A 17974-nucleotide genomic window follows, 5' to 3' on the forward strand; every position below is an offset into this window, starting at 1 on the left:
TGACTATCAACGAGCCTTTTGCAGAAAAGGGTTATTCTTCCTAATGGTTTGTTTTTTCCCATCTTTTTCCATGGGAAAGTTAGTGTCTTTAAAAAATTTGAACATATGAACCTTTTAACCCTTTCCTACTACTACACCCAACTCTTGTTTTCAATATTCTGACCTGCTCATTTAATTGTGAGAATTACTGAGTATACAGTTCTTGAAATCTATTATCTCAGCAAAAGGTACACTATCATTGTCATACTTTGCTCTTTAGCTTTAGAGCTGTTTGCTCATTAAAGCTATTATCACCAACTTGTTAGCGCTTTCACCTGAGTCAGAAGGTTTTAGATTCAAGTTCATTTGCAGATTTTGGATATAATCTAGACTGATGTGCTGTTGAAGGCAATGTCTTTAAAAAGACATTAAACCAATGGCCATCAACCTGGCACATTTCAAAGCCCAGGGAAATCCTAGCTGATGATACTCCCTCAGTAAAGATCTGATCAGTTCTATTTAAATTGCTCTTGGTGTGTGCAGAAAGTCATTAAGATGATGCATTGTGTACTGGGTAAATATTTGAGAAGTCTTTGTCTTTGTGTTAACATTTTTTGATTTCTGTACATTCAGCAGGCTCCAGAGGCACTGAGCTCTCTAAAAAGTATGGCGGAACGAGCAGCTGTGAGTGCAGGATTGGAAGAGCAAGTCCAGTCATTGCATTTGAATGAGAGGGGTGAGTACCTGCATACACACACTGCTGGGAAGGGATTGCAAAATTGTAATGTATTTGCAACTGTATCACATCTGAATAATGGTACCAGAAGCTTTTCTTCCAGGATAAGATTGCTTCCACAAGTTAGCTGGCCCTTTCCAGGGTCAGATTTGATGTATGGTAATCGTCCTCTTCACCCAGCCTAGTACAAAGATGAAAACTGACCAGGGTTCCATCTAGTAACCGTCCAGTTATTTATCTTGGCGTATAAATGTACTCGATGTACCTCAGCAGGGGTCAGGGAAAAGGAAACGCAATGATGTTTTGTAGCCTGTGCAAAGTGTTGACCAAGTTTTAGGGTAGAAAACCCATAAGATAAGAACTTTCTGGACTAAAATCTCATTAGCAAGAGAAAATCGAGGGGAGCAGTATTTGCTTTGTGCCAGCCTGGCCTAACTGGTATATTCCTATTATACGCCAGAAATGTCAGGGGTAAGTTTTTAACACAGAGAGTGGTGAGTGCGTGGAACGGGCTGCCAGCAATGGTGGTAGAGGCGGAAATGATAGGGTCTTTTAAGAGACTCCTGGACAGGTACACGGAGTTCAGAAAAATAGAGGGCTATGGGTAACCCTAGTTAATTTCTGAGGTAAGGTCATGTTCAGCACAGCTTTGAGGGCCGAAGGGCCTGTATTGTACTGTAGGTTTTCTACGTTTCATTGGCCATACCTAGATCATTCTCTTTTGGGCAGTCCTCCTGATGCTATAATCCAGTGGTTCCCAAACACCAGGCCGCAAAGCATGTGCTACCGGGCCGCGAGGAAACGATATGAGTCAACTGCACCTTTCCTCATTCCCTGTCATGCCCACTGTTGAACTTGAACACATGCGAGGTCATCAGTCTGTCATTAACCAACAACTGCTCGATGAGTAAAAAAACAAATGTCGCTTGAGAGTTTCTTTGGAAGAGATGGTAGGGGACATAAAAGGCCTAACGATGATGATAACGCAGAGACAGCTGAGGCCGAGGCTGCAAAAAAAAAGCTTCCTTCAACAGAAAATATGACAAGTTGTACATAAAATAGCCTCCGGGTCCAACATATTATTCTCCGTAACTTCCGCCACCTCCAACGGGATCCCACCACTAAGCAGATCTTTCCCTCCCCCCCCCTCTCTCTGCATTCCGCAGGGATCGCTCCCTACACAACTCCCTTGTCCATTCGTCCCCCCCATCCCTCCCCACTGATCTCCCTCCTGGCACTTATCCGTGTAAGCGGAACAAGTGCTACACATGCCCTTACACTTCCTCCCTTACCACCATTCAGGGCCCCAAACAGTCCTTCCAGGTGAGGCATCACTTCACCTGTGAGTCGACTGGGGTGATATACTGCGTCCGGTGCTCTCGATGTGGCCTTTTATATATTGGTGAGACCCGACGCAGACTGGGAGACCGCTTTGCTGAACATCTACGCTCTGTCCGCCAGAGAAAGCAGGATCTCCCAGTGGCCACACATTTTAATTCCACATCCCATTCCCATTCTGACATGTCTATCCACGGCCTCCTCTACTGTAAAGATGAAGCCACACTCAGGTTGGAGGAACAACACCTTATATTCCGCCTGGGTAGCCTCCAACCTGATGGCATGAACATCGACTTCTCTAACTTCCGCTAAGGCCCCACCTCCCCCTCGTACCCCATCTGTTACTCATTTTTATGCACACATTCTTTCTCTCACTCTCCTTTTTCTCCCTCTGTCCCTCTGAATATACCTCTTGCCCATCCTCTGGGTCACCCCCTCCCAACTTGTCTTTCTTCCCGGACCTCCTGTCCCATGATCCTCTCGTATCCCCTTTGCCTATCACCTGTCCAGCTCTTGGCTCCATCCCTCCCCCTCCTGTCTTCTCCTATCATTTTGGATCTCCCCCTCCCCCTCCAGCTTTCAAATCCCTTACTCACTCTTCCCTCAGTTAGTCCTGACGAAGGGTCTCGGCCTGAAACGTCGACTGCGCCTCTTCCTAGAGATGCTGCTTGGCCTGCTGCGTTCACCAGCAACTTTGATGTATGTTGTACATAAAATATGGCTTTATTGCAACCAGTGACTCGCACGCTCCAAGCCCCCTGTGTGATATGTGGAGACAAGCTGTCTAATGAGGCAATGAAGCCCTCAAAACTGCTTCGACACCTTGAGTCCAAGCACCCTGCACTTAAAGACAAACCCGTTCTGTTTTTTGAGCGGAAAAAACGTGAGCAAGCAGGGCAGAAGCAAGTGCTGAGAGTCGCCACCTCCACAAATGCTGCTGCTCTGACAGCGTCGTACTTTGTGGCTGGCCGTATTGCTAAGGCTAAGAAGCCTTTCACTTGGTGAAGAATTGATTCTGCCTGCTGCCAAGGACATGTGCCGTGAACTGTTGGGAGAAGCTGCAGCTAACAAGATGGCACAGGTTTCTCTTTCAGCTACCACAGTTTCAAGGAGAATCGATGATATAGCGGAGGATATCGAAGCACAGCTATTGGAACTGCTTAACGAGTCTGAATTCACTACCTGAGTCAAAGAGGTCGCTCCTGAATGCCAGTCACACACAGGGAAATGCTGGCTAGCTGAAAAATGTCACCTGATCTTCACAGCTTGTTGAGTGACGTTGTTGAAGTTATCAATCACATCAAAGCAAAAGCCCTTAACTCACATCTGTTTGAGCAGCTTTGCGAAGAAATGGATGCAGAGCACAAATGCCTTCTCTTACACATTGAAGTCAGGTGGCTATCAAGGGGGAGAGCCCTAGCCAGGGCTTTTGAGTTAAGAGAGCAGCTACAGAGATTTCTTTCAAGAAAAAAGTCACCACTGGCAGCACACTTCAGTGACGAGGAGTGGATAGCAAAACTCGCTTATCTGTGTGACATCTTCAACCTGCTCAATGAACTCAATTTGTCACTTCAGGGGAGAATGACAACTGTCTTCAAGTTGGCAGATAAAGTGTCTGCTTTCACAGCCAAACTGGAACTGTGGGGACGGTGAGTGAACAGGGGCATATTTGAGATGTTCCCAACATTAGCTGGGAATTTGGGAGAGACTGAGGCTCACAGCTGGTGCGAGAACACCTACCTTCGCTGTCGGCAGAATTCAAGCATTACTTCCCAACCGCAAATGACTCAGGACGTGCAAAGGAATGGGTCTGTGACCCGTTTGTGATTGTCCCCAGTGAATCATCCATGTCAGTGCGGGAAGAAGATCAACTCCTCGAGCTTGCAAATGACGGTGGGCTGAAAAGTATGTTTGACATAACATCTCTGCCGGCATTCTGGATCAAAGTCAAGGCTGAATATTCTGAGCTAGCCACAAAAGCACTGAAAACGTTGCTTCCATTTCCAACATCATATCTCTGCGAAGCGGGGTTTTCTGCAATGAATGCAACGAAAACTAAATTGCGGAATAGACTGGACATAAGGAACCCCCTTATGACTTATAATTGACTTTATAGCTGTGTCTGTGTGTGTTATCATCATCGTTAGGCCTTTTATGTCCCCTACCATCTCTTCCAAATATTCATGCGAGGAAAATATGCGCTGTGTGTTTAATATTAAATTTGTAGATAAACCCTTTTAGAAATGAAATTGAGTGTATTAGCCACTGATAAGTGACTTATAGTTGACTTATCACCTATATTCCGGTCGTGATTAACACACCCCCCCCACCCCCACCCAACCCTGGTCGGCCAGTCCGTAAGAATATTGTCAATATTAAACCGGTCTGCGGTGCAAAAAAGGTTGGGGACCCCTGCTATAATCTATATTTGAAAGAGGAAAAGTTTTTCTTAAACTCACTGAACTGTCAAGCATACAATACTGTGCACAAATCTTAGACATATATATAGCTAGGTGTCTAAGACTTTTGCACAGTACTAATTCACATCCTACAAATTTGACTCCACTTCAGGGCAAACTTGAATATAATTCACATTCAGCTGAGCCTTTGTCTTGCATTTCCCTGGGCCATTTCAGATGCTGATTGGAGTTGGCTAGCCTTTAAGATAAGCTCTGTCTTGTGTAGGAAATCAGTTTTAAATGTCCATTATCATTCAGTTAATAGTCTGGCAGTGTGTTATAACCTTTGTTCACTCAGCACTGATTTAAATGCTTTGATAACTGAAGCTTGAACTTTTGTACTCAAAGGCTATGTCCACACTATGCCGGATAATTTTGAAAATGAAGCTTTTTCTCTTTGTTTTGACCCTCTGTCCACACTGAAACGGCGTTTTCGTCCCCTGGAAACGGGAGATTTTCAGAAACGGTCTCCAGAGTAAATAAATCTGCAAACGCCTAATATCCGTTGTAGTGTGTATTGGGTAACCGGAGCTTTTTAAAACCGCTGTCATGACACGCAACAGATGGTGGCAGCCCGGCATTTCATTGTTTTCTTCTTATTATTACTTTATTATCGCCAAACAATTGATACTAGAGTGTGCAATCATCACAGCGATATTTGATCCTGCGCTTCGCAGAACCTAACAATTTCAGAACAGACGGCAACGAGACTGAAGCCAGAAGAGTTAGAAATGTACTCACCAAATACTTTGACCCATAGCTTACTGAATAAATAAGTATACTCACTTTGCCCTGTTTTCTGTCCTTGCTTGTATGAAGGTAAGGACAGAAAACACCCTCTGCCACCTCCAGTTTAAATTCCAAGCAGAATATTTTGGAGGATCAAGAACCGAGAACCAAGGTGGTTTATCTAATTATGCAAGTACTTCTCTGACAATAGATGTGTAACAGCCTAATGTAACATTGTATGAAAATACAAGATAACACTGATGCAGACATGCTTTATACATTTAACAAGGTGCTTTATAAATGCGACAGAGTTAGTCAGTTTTTCGATGTTCGTCATCAGCGGGTCATACTACCTGTGAACTCCCTATCGGTTGCCTCCATACGCTCCGGTATTTGTTTTTTTTTAGTTTTAAGTCCTCCTGCGCGAGAGCCAAGAGCAATTCCTTTTAAGTTTTTCTACTCAGTAACTGGGCAAACACACACCAAGTACACCGTTTCCTCTTCGCTTGTTTTCTGTGTGTCCTGCGCATGCCCAGTAGGAGGAGATTTACCCAAATATCCGTCTAATGTGGACGGTGATATTTTGAAAAACGCTTAGTGTGAACGCCTGTCGTTTTTACTCGAAACCGGCGTTTTCAAAACTATCCAGCATAGTGTGGACGTAGCCAAAGATCATTTTGAGTAGATCTGACCATCCATGGTCAGCAGGGCTGGTTCCGGCTATCCCTGCATTCATTGTAATCACCCCGAAGAGGTGGATGAAGGTATATAGCTGGTTCTATTTAATGTGTGTTAAAATTTGTATTTATCTTTCCCCTAGTTCTCCTCAGCACCCCATCATCACAGAGCAATTCAATGACATCTAACGTTCCACAGACAACGGAGGTTCATCTCCAACCTATGCTGGGTGTGTGCCCACTCAGCCCAGTGCATCTTTCCAAGGACCAAGAATATCAGCTGCACATGGTGGAATCAGCGTGGCTACACATGCCACACCCGTCAGACTCTGAGAGGATACGGTCAGTAGCCACTCGTAGATAATAAAACCAGGGAGAAAGCTTGAAAGATTAACACATAGATATAGGAGTATGTTGAGATACTCCTATGTCTACTGTCACTCCGTCTATACAATCAGTCTATGTATATAAGCTAATGATATGTATATAAGGCCACACTCAACAGTTACTTGTAGATTGTGTTTAGTAGGATTGCTTTTATATGCAAATTTATTGTGCTTTGGGTATGGGGTGGAGACATGTCTCTACCAAAGGTGGTGTAAGGCGCTCCTTTCCTCCACTAGCCTGCAAGTCACCCTTGAGCAAGGTGTAGCACCTGCTTAACCCCCCGATCAGGGTTACATGAAACCATCGAAGCAGGTGGTGGATGTCGTATGAACAGCTGGTGCATATCACAAATCCTGGTTATGCGGCCACTGATGCCAGGCAGACAGTCTCTGAAGAGTGTTGATAATGGCAGGGGTCACCCGTCTTGTAAAGACATTGCCCAGGAGAAGGTAATGGCAAATCACTTCTGTGGAATAGTTTGCCGAGAACAATTTCCTGTTGCTGCTTGTAAGGAGTTCGTACGTTCTCCATGTGGCAGTGTGGGTGCTCTTGATTTCTTCCCATAATCTGAAGGGGTACTGGTTGGTAGGTTAATTGGTCATTGTAAATTGTCCTGTGATTAGGCTAGGATTAAATCGGGGGTTGCTGGGTGGTGTGGCTTTTTGGGCCGGAAGGGCCTATTCTGCGCTGTTATCTCTAAAATATATAAGTATTAATCATGGTCGTGGATAGAAAAGAATAAACAGATGGAAGACCATGATTGCCCACATCATATGACATGGTACGTGATGATGATTGTGTTTGCTTCTTGTTTTTTTTTAATGCTGTGTTAGATCCAATCATTTTGTTCTGTTTTACATTGACACTCTCCTGTAGAATGTCAATAATGAATCTTGAGTGGAAACAATGAATGGTGCTTCAGACTTGCTATATCTTGCATGTAGATCCCAGTAGATCAGTTCATTTACCAGCAATGGTTTTATAAAGTAAAGTAGCTGGAACTACCCAGGCGATCAAGTGGTATCTGGAGAGTGGATTAACTTTTTTCATCTCAACCATATTAATGAAATCAGATTCCTTTAATTGTTAATGGCTTCCAGTGAAGCTAGGTTACATATTCCTGGTATCACTGTATGAAGGTAAAGCTGTAGAACAACTTTAGGTAACTGGAAATCTTGCTTCATATGTTTGGTTTAAATTGGAAATGTATTCTGTTTAAGTAAATCCATAGTCCACCAGCTGGGAATACTGCTTTGGTAGATGTTCTGATGTTCCTGGTGGGTGGACCTAAAAGTACTAATCCAACAAGTCAAATATGGTCCAAGGACTATGGTATTATGGCAGAAAATCGCTTGGTTTCTTGAATTGAAATGTTATGAGATTTTCTTAGGCCAACAAGGCTGACAGTATTTTGAGCATGTTGTCATGGTTTGCGATATGGGGCAGGTGATATGTATTTAACTGTGGTTAAGTGTTAGTTATATGCAGGTGCATAAAGGTGGTATCTGCATGCTGTGGGATTTCAGCTGTTAAGTTTGGAGATGCTGATTGTCGTTCATTTTTGCCTTCCTATGTTCTGTATTTGATCACTGATCAGCTGCAGACCTAATGTAGAAAGTGACCGATGAGGGGCTTCTAAGGCAGGTTACTGGATGGTTTGTCCTTATGTTGCTACGGGCACATAACAAAGGACTGAGCTGGGTACAGGGAGGCATATGTACCTCCCCATTTAATCTAGTAATGTACACCTTGGCCTTGATCCCAGTGTTTTGATAGTGTTATTAAACTTAGAATGTTTAAGGTATTGTCCTAATCTGTATGTTTTAATATTTTCACAATTTAGCATTGGTAAATCCATTCCTGGGTGTTTCATTGTTTCTGAAGAAAATGTTTTTTTTATTTTTCCCTACAGACACTACCTCCCTCGTAATCCATGTCCTACACCGCCTTATCACCATCAGGTACCCCCTGTCCATTCGGACACACTGGAATTCTATCAACGGTTGTCCACTGAAACACTCTTCTTTATTTTCTACTACTTAGAGGTGAGTATTCACAAGTTTATAAAGAGTTACACCACACAGAAACAAGTCTCTTCGCTAATCTCATTCATGCCAATTAAGATCTAAGCTAATCCCATCCTTGGGCTCATAGGATCTACCAAGGGTAGTGGGCATTGCAAGAATTTTGCTCTATATTTGTATTCTTGCATCGGACCATTAAATTTGTTTGAGTGGGGCTCCAAATTGAAGTGCAGTTGTTTGATTTTAAGGTGTGAGGCATGTTGTGGTTCACCTAGCCTTTCACAGGAAGGATGATTGATTGGAATGAAATCCTGTAACCTATGCACTTCCAAAATAAGTCACTTTCTTTGAGGGGAGAGCAGTAAACTGGTTAGTAAGAGAATGGTCCTATCTTCACAACATCGTTCCTGGCTTGGAAAGTGTGCCAAGTATGTGTCCCACAGCTGTGCCTGTGAGTAGCATTCCAGACGTCCATGCTCTGCCAGATAGAATGCATCTGAATGACTTGCCTTGTCTCTTGTTCCCTATATTGAACTCTGGGTACTGCAACTTGGGAAAAGGCGTCACAAACATCTGGTATGCTACATGCTATAATGTTCTGTACATGCCCTTGGGCACAGCTCATGGCTCCTTCAAGTTCAAGATTAGTGCAGAGGTTTCTGCTGGAATGTGAAAGTTTCACAAGCAGTGGGGAACTTTTTAAGCATGGAAGCTATCCTTTGGGCCATTGCATTTGCAATAAAGGGCTCTGATCACATTTTTCCTCTTCATCAATAGCCTGGAAGTATCTTGCAGGCTATGTGTTGGGAATATACCATACCATGTCACTTGGGCCAGCTGCTTTGGGGAATAATTTGTAGTGTGTGACAGCTCTGCACTGGCTGTACTGAGAATAGTTCCATGGTCTGTGACTGACCACTTTTAATGCTGAGTGTAATGTGCTATATTCCTGCATTTAGGAAACACAAATTCTCAGATGTACAGTACATGGAAACTTTCCATTCTTGCAACAGATAGAGTTCCCCTCAATGGGTGGTGATATCAGAAACGGCCTTTTCATATATTTTCATATTTCATATGCAGTGAGACATTTCCCATATTCTGAGGTTTGTGTGATTATTGGACTGCATATTGGTTTCCTTTAGTTTTATGGGTTTTCTTTCTTGTGGTCGGTTGGCAGATGGGTGATCTGTTAATTTTTGTGTGGGGGGAATTTTGGGGCTTTGGTGCTACTGACACTTCTGTGAGTGAGAGGGTCGGGATTCTTATGTGTAGAAGATCATTTTGGTGGCCGCTTTTTTTTTGCTGCAAGCAAGGGGGTGGAGGGATTTTGAAGTCTGCAAGTTTTGTTCTTTATCATGACAACACTCACAACATGCTGGAGGAACTCGGCAGGTCGGGCAGCATCCGTGGAAACGACCAGTCAGCGTTTGGAACTGATAAAGAAACGTTGACTGATCGTTTCCACGGATGCTGCCCGACCTGAGTTCCTCCAGTGTTGTGAGTGTTACTTTGACCCCAGCATGTGCGGATTATTTTGTGTTTGTTCTTTATCATGCCAGTTGAGGGGGAGTTGATGTCTTTTCTTTCATCAACTCCCATGGTCTTCCCGTATTTAATGGCTATCTGGAGAAGACAAATATCAAGAGTTGTATTGTACATGCATACTTTGACAATAAAATGAACCTTTTGAAGGATTGAGATTTATACAGTTTTTACTACCTTTTTGCATCAATTCATTTTTTATGTATACAGTACTTAATATAATTTTATTACTACACATTTCAGTGTACTGTTACTGCAAAACAACAAGTTTCACGACATATACCGATGATATTAAACCTGGTTCTGGTTTATTCTGAGGCAGTTGTGCAGTCAGAAACTTCTACTGAGCCACTGGACCGTAGGGAGTTGGAGGAAAGGGGGAATATCCAAGCTTCAGCTTCTCTGTTTAAGAAGTATAACTGAGCTATTATCTCCTGAATGGCGGGGGGGGGAGTCTTGTTGAGTTAAGCCCTCATACCTTGACAAGGAATTACACAATTCAGGAAGATTCAGCATCTTTGGAGAAAATAGTTAAAGAAAAGATGGGGGGGTGAGAATAACAGATTCTAAGCTTATTAGTTACCTGAGATCATCTTCGCTTAGTTTATAAGGAAATCCAGTTGGTTTCCAAAGGTACAACACACTTGACAAAGTAGGATGAAGCTGAATACTTTAGCCAGCACAGTAAATCGATAACAGATTAACCACACAAAATGCAGGAGGAACTTGGCATCTATGAAAATGAATAAACAGTGGATATTTCAGGCCGAGACCCTTCATAGGTAACAGATTTCTGGAAGGGATGGGAGGAAGGTTATTTTGAGTGAGTTTCATTGCTGGAAAGGACAGTAGACAGATTGCATAATAAAGTGAATGAGATGCTTGAATTGCTTGAGGGTGTAGAAATAATTGGAGAATGCAGTCTGAGCTGACACAACAAGTGGGTCAAATAACTGCTTTTGCTCTGTGATTCTGTGAACTATTCTTGCTCTGCTTTCTTACAATTATCTTTCTCCCTTTAAACAGGGGACCAAGTCCCAGTATTTGGCTGCTAAAGCTTTGAAGAAACAGTCCTGGAGGTTCCACACCAAGTACATGATGTGGTTCCAGAGACACGAAGAGCCAAAAACAATCACAGACGAATACGAACAGGTATGGACGGATCTGGTCAGCATTCTCAGTCTACTGATGAATTAATTGCTCATCCTTTGTAGATTGGGATTCCCGGAATCAATCCCGGGCAATCAATCAAGTACAATAGAATTCCAATCTGCCAATTTCATGACTTCTAGTGCCAGACTAATGGATGTAATTCATATTACGCAACACACTTCCAATTCACTTATTTTCAAAGATGTTACGCAATGCCACGTTAACATCAGTGGGAGTGTGGGGATGGGGTCCGACTGAGCTGGATGCCAGGAGTCAAGTCAACAAGTTATGAGTACTCTGTCACTTGTGACCATTGACAAATGTAAGGGAAACTGGTTGGCTTTGCCGCAGTTTGTAGTTTTGTCCATAATTAAAGTTCAGAAAGGTGAAATCATTAGACCAAATAAGGTTGGGATGATTTAATGGGTGGTTAAAATGGGGAGCTTTGGATACAGTAGATAGGAATTGTTTCCACTGCCAGGAAAGTTGCAAAGAGCAGACTCTTCGAAACAACTGAGGATCTGCATTTCCCAGGGAGTGCCCTCTACTCATTACTACCATCAAGGAGGTGGTGTAGGAACCTGACATTTCAGGAACAGTGTCCTGAGCATCCAGGGCGCCTTCAGAAGGCGATGCTGCAAAAAAGTCAAGTCAAGTCAAATTTATTTACAAAGCACATTTTAAAAACAACCCATGTTGACCAAAGTGATGACCAGGTGGCATCTATCATTAAGTTCCCATCCAGTACTTTTCTTGGAGGAGGTGATACAGGGGTCTGAAGACACACACCCAACATTTCAGGAACAGCTTCTTCCCCTCTGCCATCACAGTTCTGAATGGGCAATGGACATCACCTCAGCTTTTTACCTTTGCTTTTTGTACTAAGTATTTAAATTATATGTATATTTTGTAATTTAGTTTTCTATTGTGTATTATAATGTACTGCTCCCACAAAACAACATATCACGACATATGCCGGTGGTATTAAATCTGATTCTGATTCTAAAAAGAGAATTGAATTGCTGCGGGAATATCCTGTTTGAAAGGATCATGGAAGTAAAATTTTAACTTTTAGAAGTGAATTGGGTAAATGCTCAGGAGAAAAAGATGTCCAGATAGTGAGTAGAGAAGTAGTGTAGTTGCTAGCTGTAAGAATAGGCAGAGGGATGATTGGAGCTCTGGCTGAGGGGTTAAGGTTGTGCCAACTGCAATTAGTCCACAATAGCCAATCAGCAGGTTTTGTACTTTCTGGGTTAAGTACTCTCATAGCCTTTGAGATACAGTTGGAATGTGCTATGTCCAAAATTGCTTTTTATCAAGTTCCCCTGTCAATGTCATCGCCACCTTTTTATCTGCAAAGTTTCCTGATTCTGTAAACTATTTGAGGCTCATATTTGGTATTAATCCGATCCTCCTCCCACCTTTATATATCCTGTTCCCACTGCACATAGTTGTTTTAACCATTTGGGCTGGAGCGTACATTATCAGCACCTCATCTCTCATCATATTATCAGTCTTTAGCAATATACACTCAGTAGCCACGTTAGTAGGTTCAGGAGTGGAACCTGGCGTGGGCTTCAGATTCTTGGATCATTGACATCTCTTCTGGGGGAAGTATGACCTGTTCAAAATGGACAGGTTACACCTGAATCCGAAGGAGACCAGTATCCTGGTGGGAAGGTTTAATAGAGCTGCTAGGGAGGGTTTAAACTAATTTGGCAGGGGGATGGGAACAGGAGTGATAGAGCAGAGGAAGGGGAAAACAAAAATAAATCTAAGATAGTGAACAGTAAAGATGTCAAGAAAGACAGGCAGCTGATGGGGCAAATTTGTAGCCATTGGGATGAGTTGCAGTGCAATAAAGTTGCAGTGCAATCATAGCGAAAAGTACCAAATACTGGTCTAAAGGTGTTACACTTAAATGTACGCAGCATAAGGAATAAGGTGGATGATCTTGTTGTACAGCTACAGATTGGCAGATATGATACTGCAGCTATCACTGAGACGTGGCTAAAGGATGCATGTCTCTGGGAGCTGAACGTCCAAGGATACACAGTGTATCAGAAGGATAGGAAGGTAGGCAGAGGAGATGGTGAGGATAAAGGGGAAGCCTTTTAGGACTGAGATTAAGAAAAACTTCTTCACACAGAGAGTGGTGAATCTGTGGAATTCTCTGCCACAGGAAACGGTTGAGGCCAGTTCATTGGCTATACTTAAGAGGGAGTTAGGTATGGCCCTTGTGGCTAAAGGGATCAGGGGGTATGGAGGGAAGGCTGGTGCAGGGTCTTGAGTTGGATGATCAGCCATGATCATACTGAATGGCAGTGCAGGCTCGAAGGGCCGAATGGCCTACTCCTGCACCTATTTTCTATGTTTCTATGTTTATTGGTAAGAAATGATATTAAATCATTAGAAAGAGGTGACATAGGATCGGAAGGTGCAGAATCTTCATGGGTTGAGCTAAGAAATCTCAGGGGTAAAAGGACCCTGATGGCAGTTGTATACAGGCCTCCAAACAGCTGCAGTGATGTGGACTACAAATTACAACGGGAAATAGAAAAGGCTTGTCAGAAGGACAGTGTTATGATAATTGTGGCGAATTTTAACATGCAAGTGGATTGGGAAAATCAGATTGGCACTGGATCTCGAGAGAATTTGTAGAATGTCTGCAAAGGAGAAGGCATACAAGGAGGCAAAAATTAGTGGAAAGACAGAGGATTGGGAAGTTTTTAAAAGCTTACAAAAGGAAACTAAGAAGGTCATTAAGAGGGAAAAGATTATGAAAGGAAGCTAGCAAATAATATCAGAGGATGGGTACTAAAAGCTTTTACAAGTATATAAAGAGTAAAAGACAGGTGAGAGTAGATATAGGATCGATAGAAAATGATGCTGGAGAAATTGTAATGGGAGATAAGGAGATGGCGGAGGAACTGAACGAGTATTTTGCATCAGTCTTCACTGAGGAAGACATCAGCAGTATACCGGACACTCAAGGGTGGCAGGGAAGAGAAGTGCGCGCAGCCACAATTACGACAGAGAAAGTACTCGGGAAGCTGAATAGGCTAAAGGTCGATAAATCTCCTGGACCAGATGGAATGTACCCTCACGTTCTGAAGGAAGTAGCTGTGGAGATTACGGAGGCATTAGCGATGATCTTTCAAAAGTCGATAGATTCTAGCATGGTTCCGGAGGACTGGAAGATTGCAAATGTCACTCTGCTATTTAAGAAGGGGGCAAGGAAGCAAAAAGGAAATTATAGACCTGTTAGCTTGACATCGGTGGTTGGGAAGTTGTTGGAGTCGACTGTCAAGGATGAGGTTACAGAGTACCTGGAGGCATATGACAAGATAGGCAGAACTCAGCATGGATTCCTTAAAGGAAAATCCTGCCTGACAAACCTCTTACAATTTTTTGAGGAAATTACCAGTAGGCTAGACAAGGGAGATGCAGTGGATGTTGTATATTTGGATTTTCAGAAGGCCTTTGACAAGGTGCCACACATGAGGCTACTTAACAAGATAAGAGCCCATGGAATTACGGGAAAGTTACATACATGGATAGAGTGTTGGCTGATTGGTGGGAAACAGAGTGGGAATAAAGAGGTCCTATTCTGGTTGGCTGCCGGTTACCAGTGGTGTTCCACAGGGGTCCGTGTTGGGGCCACTTCTTTCTACATTGTACACCAACGATTTGGATTATGGAATAGATGGCTTTGTGGCTAAGTTTGCTGTTGATACGAAAATAGGTGGAGGGGCCGGTAGAGGAAACAGTCTGCAGAGAGACTTGGATAGATTGGGAGAATGGGCAAAGAAGTGGTAAATGAAGTACAATGTTGGAAAGTGTATTGTTATGCACTTTGGCAGAAGAAATAAATGGGCAGACTATTTAAATGGGGAAAGAATTCAAATTTCTGAGATGCAACAGGACTTGGGAGTCCTCTTGCAGGATACCCTTAAGGTCAACCTTCAGGTTGAGTCAGTGGTGAAGAAGGCGAATGCAATGTTGGCATTCATTTCTAGAGGAATAGAGTATAGGAGCAGAGATGTGATGTTGAGGCTCTAAGGTGCTGGTGAGACCTCACTTGGAGTACTGTGGGTGGTTTTGGTCTCCTTATTTAAGAAAGGATGTGCTGACGGAAAGGGTACAGAGAAGATTCACTCGAATGATTCCAGGAATGAGAGGGTTAACATGAGGAATGTTTGTCTGCTCTTGGACTCTATTCCTTGGAGGTTAGAAGAATGAGGGGGGACCTCATAGAAACATTTCGAATGTTGAAAGGCATGGACAGACTGGATGTGACAAAGTTGTTTCCCATGATGGGGTAGTCTAGTACGAGAGGGCATGACTTAAGGATTGAAGGGTGCCCATTCAGAACAGAGATGCGAAGAAATTTTTTTAGCTAGAGGGTTGTGAATCTATGGAATTTGTTGCCGTGGGCAGCAGTGGAGGTCAAGTCACTGGGTGTATTTAAGGCAGAGATTGATAGATATGAGTGCCAGGGCATCAAAGGTTATGGTAGAGAAGGTGGGGAAGTGGGACTAAATGGGAGAATGGATCAGCTCATGTTAAAATGGCGGAGCACACTCGATGGGCCGAATGGCCGACTTCCACTCCTTTGTCTTATGATCTTCAAGGTTCCGCACACCACAGTTGTAACATGTAGTTTGAGTTCTGTCAACATCCTGTCAGCTTGAACCAGTCTGGCCATTCTCCTCTCATTAACACAGCATTTTTGCCAGCAGAACTGCTGCTCATTGAATGCTTTTGTTTTACACACTGTTCTCTATAAACTCTAGGCACTGTTGTGCATGAAAATCTCAGGAGATCAGCTGTTTCTGGCACCAACAATCATTCTACAGCTAAAGTCACTTAGATCACGTTTCTTCTCCATTCTGATATTTGGTCTGAGCAGCAAATGAACCTCTTGACTACGTCTACAGGCTTTTATGCATCGAGTTGCTGCCACATGATGTGATATTTGCATGAACAAGCAGGTGTCCCTAATAAAGTGGCCACTGACTGTACGGAAGAGTTTCACACTCTGAAGGTAACAGTGGAAAGAGGAGATGCAAGTAGATTTGAGTGGCGTCTAGAGTGTAACGTATGAGGTGCAGTCCATTGCTTTTGTGTGTGAATTGAATCTGATATACTTAATGCATCAGGTAGTACTGGGCTGCATTGTATTATCTAAAGGCCAACCTGTTATTATTGACAGCATGGCTGGAATTATGCTTGTGGGTGGGATAATCAGCACTCTTAGATGGAAAATGAATTGGGTGTTAACTGTGGAACTTCCAGTTGCAAATTAGGGAAATAATTTTAGGAACTGATTTGAAAATGGTTTATATCTGACATGCCTTTTCTTCCAACCCACAGGGAACATACATTTACTTTGACTACGAGAAATGGGGCCAGAGAAAGAAGGAAGGCTTCACATTCGAATACAGATACTTGGAGGACAGGGACCTGCAGTAACCAGGAAGTATACACCCAGTGCCAGGGTGGGGAAGTGCTCCCCACACCACTGACTGAACCTCAGTAATCCAGTATCAGGCTTGCAGTCTGAACATAACTGTTCTTGGAAGAGAGCTTCGTTTAGAGACCTTGTACAATTTTGAGGAAAAAAAGAAGAAATCAAAAAAATGTTGTACATCATGTATTTTGTTCTAACCTGTGCATAAGATATTGTATTGGAAAATACTTTGTCAGGAATCTGTACAGTTCTGCGTTTAAAAAGCAGCTAGTGCTTGTATGAAAAAATAAAACATTTTTCATGTATACCTGATGTTTACTTTGTGCTATTCTTGGAGTTTCCTTGTTTGCCACTAAGTAATATTCTGATTATCCAGCACCCTTGGGACTTTGGACTACCAGATTTTCTGAACTATTGAATGTAATTCATTAATACCCAAATCCTTATTTCACTCCTTGTCCCCTTCATATTACAAGCATAACTTTACATTGAACCCAGTGAATTTAAATGGAGCAGGAAATATACAAGTATATTTGGGGCCATATACAAGTATTCTGGGGCCATAGCATATTTGTATCCAAGACCCTGACACTTGGTGTTCCAAGGACCCACAATCTGGGCTCCTGGTTCCTGCCACAACCCCCACTTGCACTTGGACCCTTGGTTCACAGTCTGAATTAATGTGTGAGGAAGATGCTGGTCCATCAAGTTTTCCGAATAATTGGATTTTAGTTGATTGGCGTTTAGTAGTATGTCATTTCAGTGTGACCAAGTGCAATTGGGTGAAAGGGTTTCTTATTACGTAATTTCTCATGTAATGTTTTCTGTGCATTATCCTTCATTCTCATCTTGAGTGTTCATTCATGTTACAAGATGCTGGAATGAAATTCAACTGAGCAGCAGATGCCCCCCCCCCCCCAACCATCTCTGAGCTTGTGCTTAACAAACCATCAAGCATCCGAGTTGGGGGTAAAAATGTGAAATCCTTTTAAACATTGCGGGAAGAAGGGAGCAAACTGCTGGCATCAGACATTGTAGCTTGTGGCCATAGGAAGATTCACTGAGGGAAGCAGGCAGATGGGCTCACCACCATATAATGCAGAACGGTTCAGCACAGGAGCAGGTCTCTCAGCCCACAATGCCAGATAAAGCTGAGTTTCCTCTTCTGTACTTCATTCATAAGATATAGGAGCAGAACTAGGCTGTTTGACGCATTAAGTCTGCTCTGCCATTTCATCATGACTGATCCATTTCCCTCTTAGCCCCAATTAACTTCCCAACGCATCTGCCACTTCTTTGCCCCTTCTCCTTTCTAAGTCCTTCTGTGGCCTATCTGCTTTGTCAAAACTGCCAGTCCCTCCACCCATCTTTGTATCGCCCACAAAGCCATCAATTCTGTCATCCAAATCTTTGACATGTAACATAAGGTCCCAATGGAACACCACTAGTCACTGGCAGACAATCAGAAAAGGCTT

The 17974-nt window shown here is 43.0% G+C and overlaps 1 protein-coding gene across 2 annotated transcripts in view; it reads left to right on the forward strand.

Annotated features, from left to right (window-relative positions):
* Positions 1-16804, forward strand: part of cnot3a (CCR4-NOT transcription complex, subunit 3a) — a 146606-nt gene extending 129802 nt beyond the window's left edge. For both annotated transcript variants that reach the window (XM_063062802.1, XM_063062804.1), the window contains 5 exons: positions 613-715; positions 6062-6260; positions 8218-8350; positions 10901-11026; positions 16403-16804. In XM_063062802.1, coding sequence (XP_062918872.1) covers positions 613-715; positions 6062-6260; positions 8218-8350; positions 10901-11026; positions 16403-16501 — 660 coding nt within the window. In that variant the 3' untranslated portion in view covers positions 16502-16804. The remainder of the gene's footprint in view (positions 1-612; positions 716-6061; positions 6261-8217; positions 8351-10900; positions 11027-16402) is intronic.
* Positions 16805-17974: the final 1170 nt, after the last annotated feature.

The sequence above is a fragment of the Mobula hypostoma genome, chromosome 11 (assembly GCF_963921235.1).
Source record: "Mobula hypostoma chromosome 11, sMobHyp1.1, whole genome shotgun sequence".
In the NCBI taxonomy this organism is placed as follows: Eukaryota; Metazoa; Chordata; class Chondrichthyes; order Myliobatiformes; family Myliobatidae; genus Mobula; species Mobula hypostoma.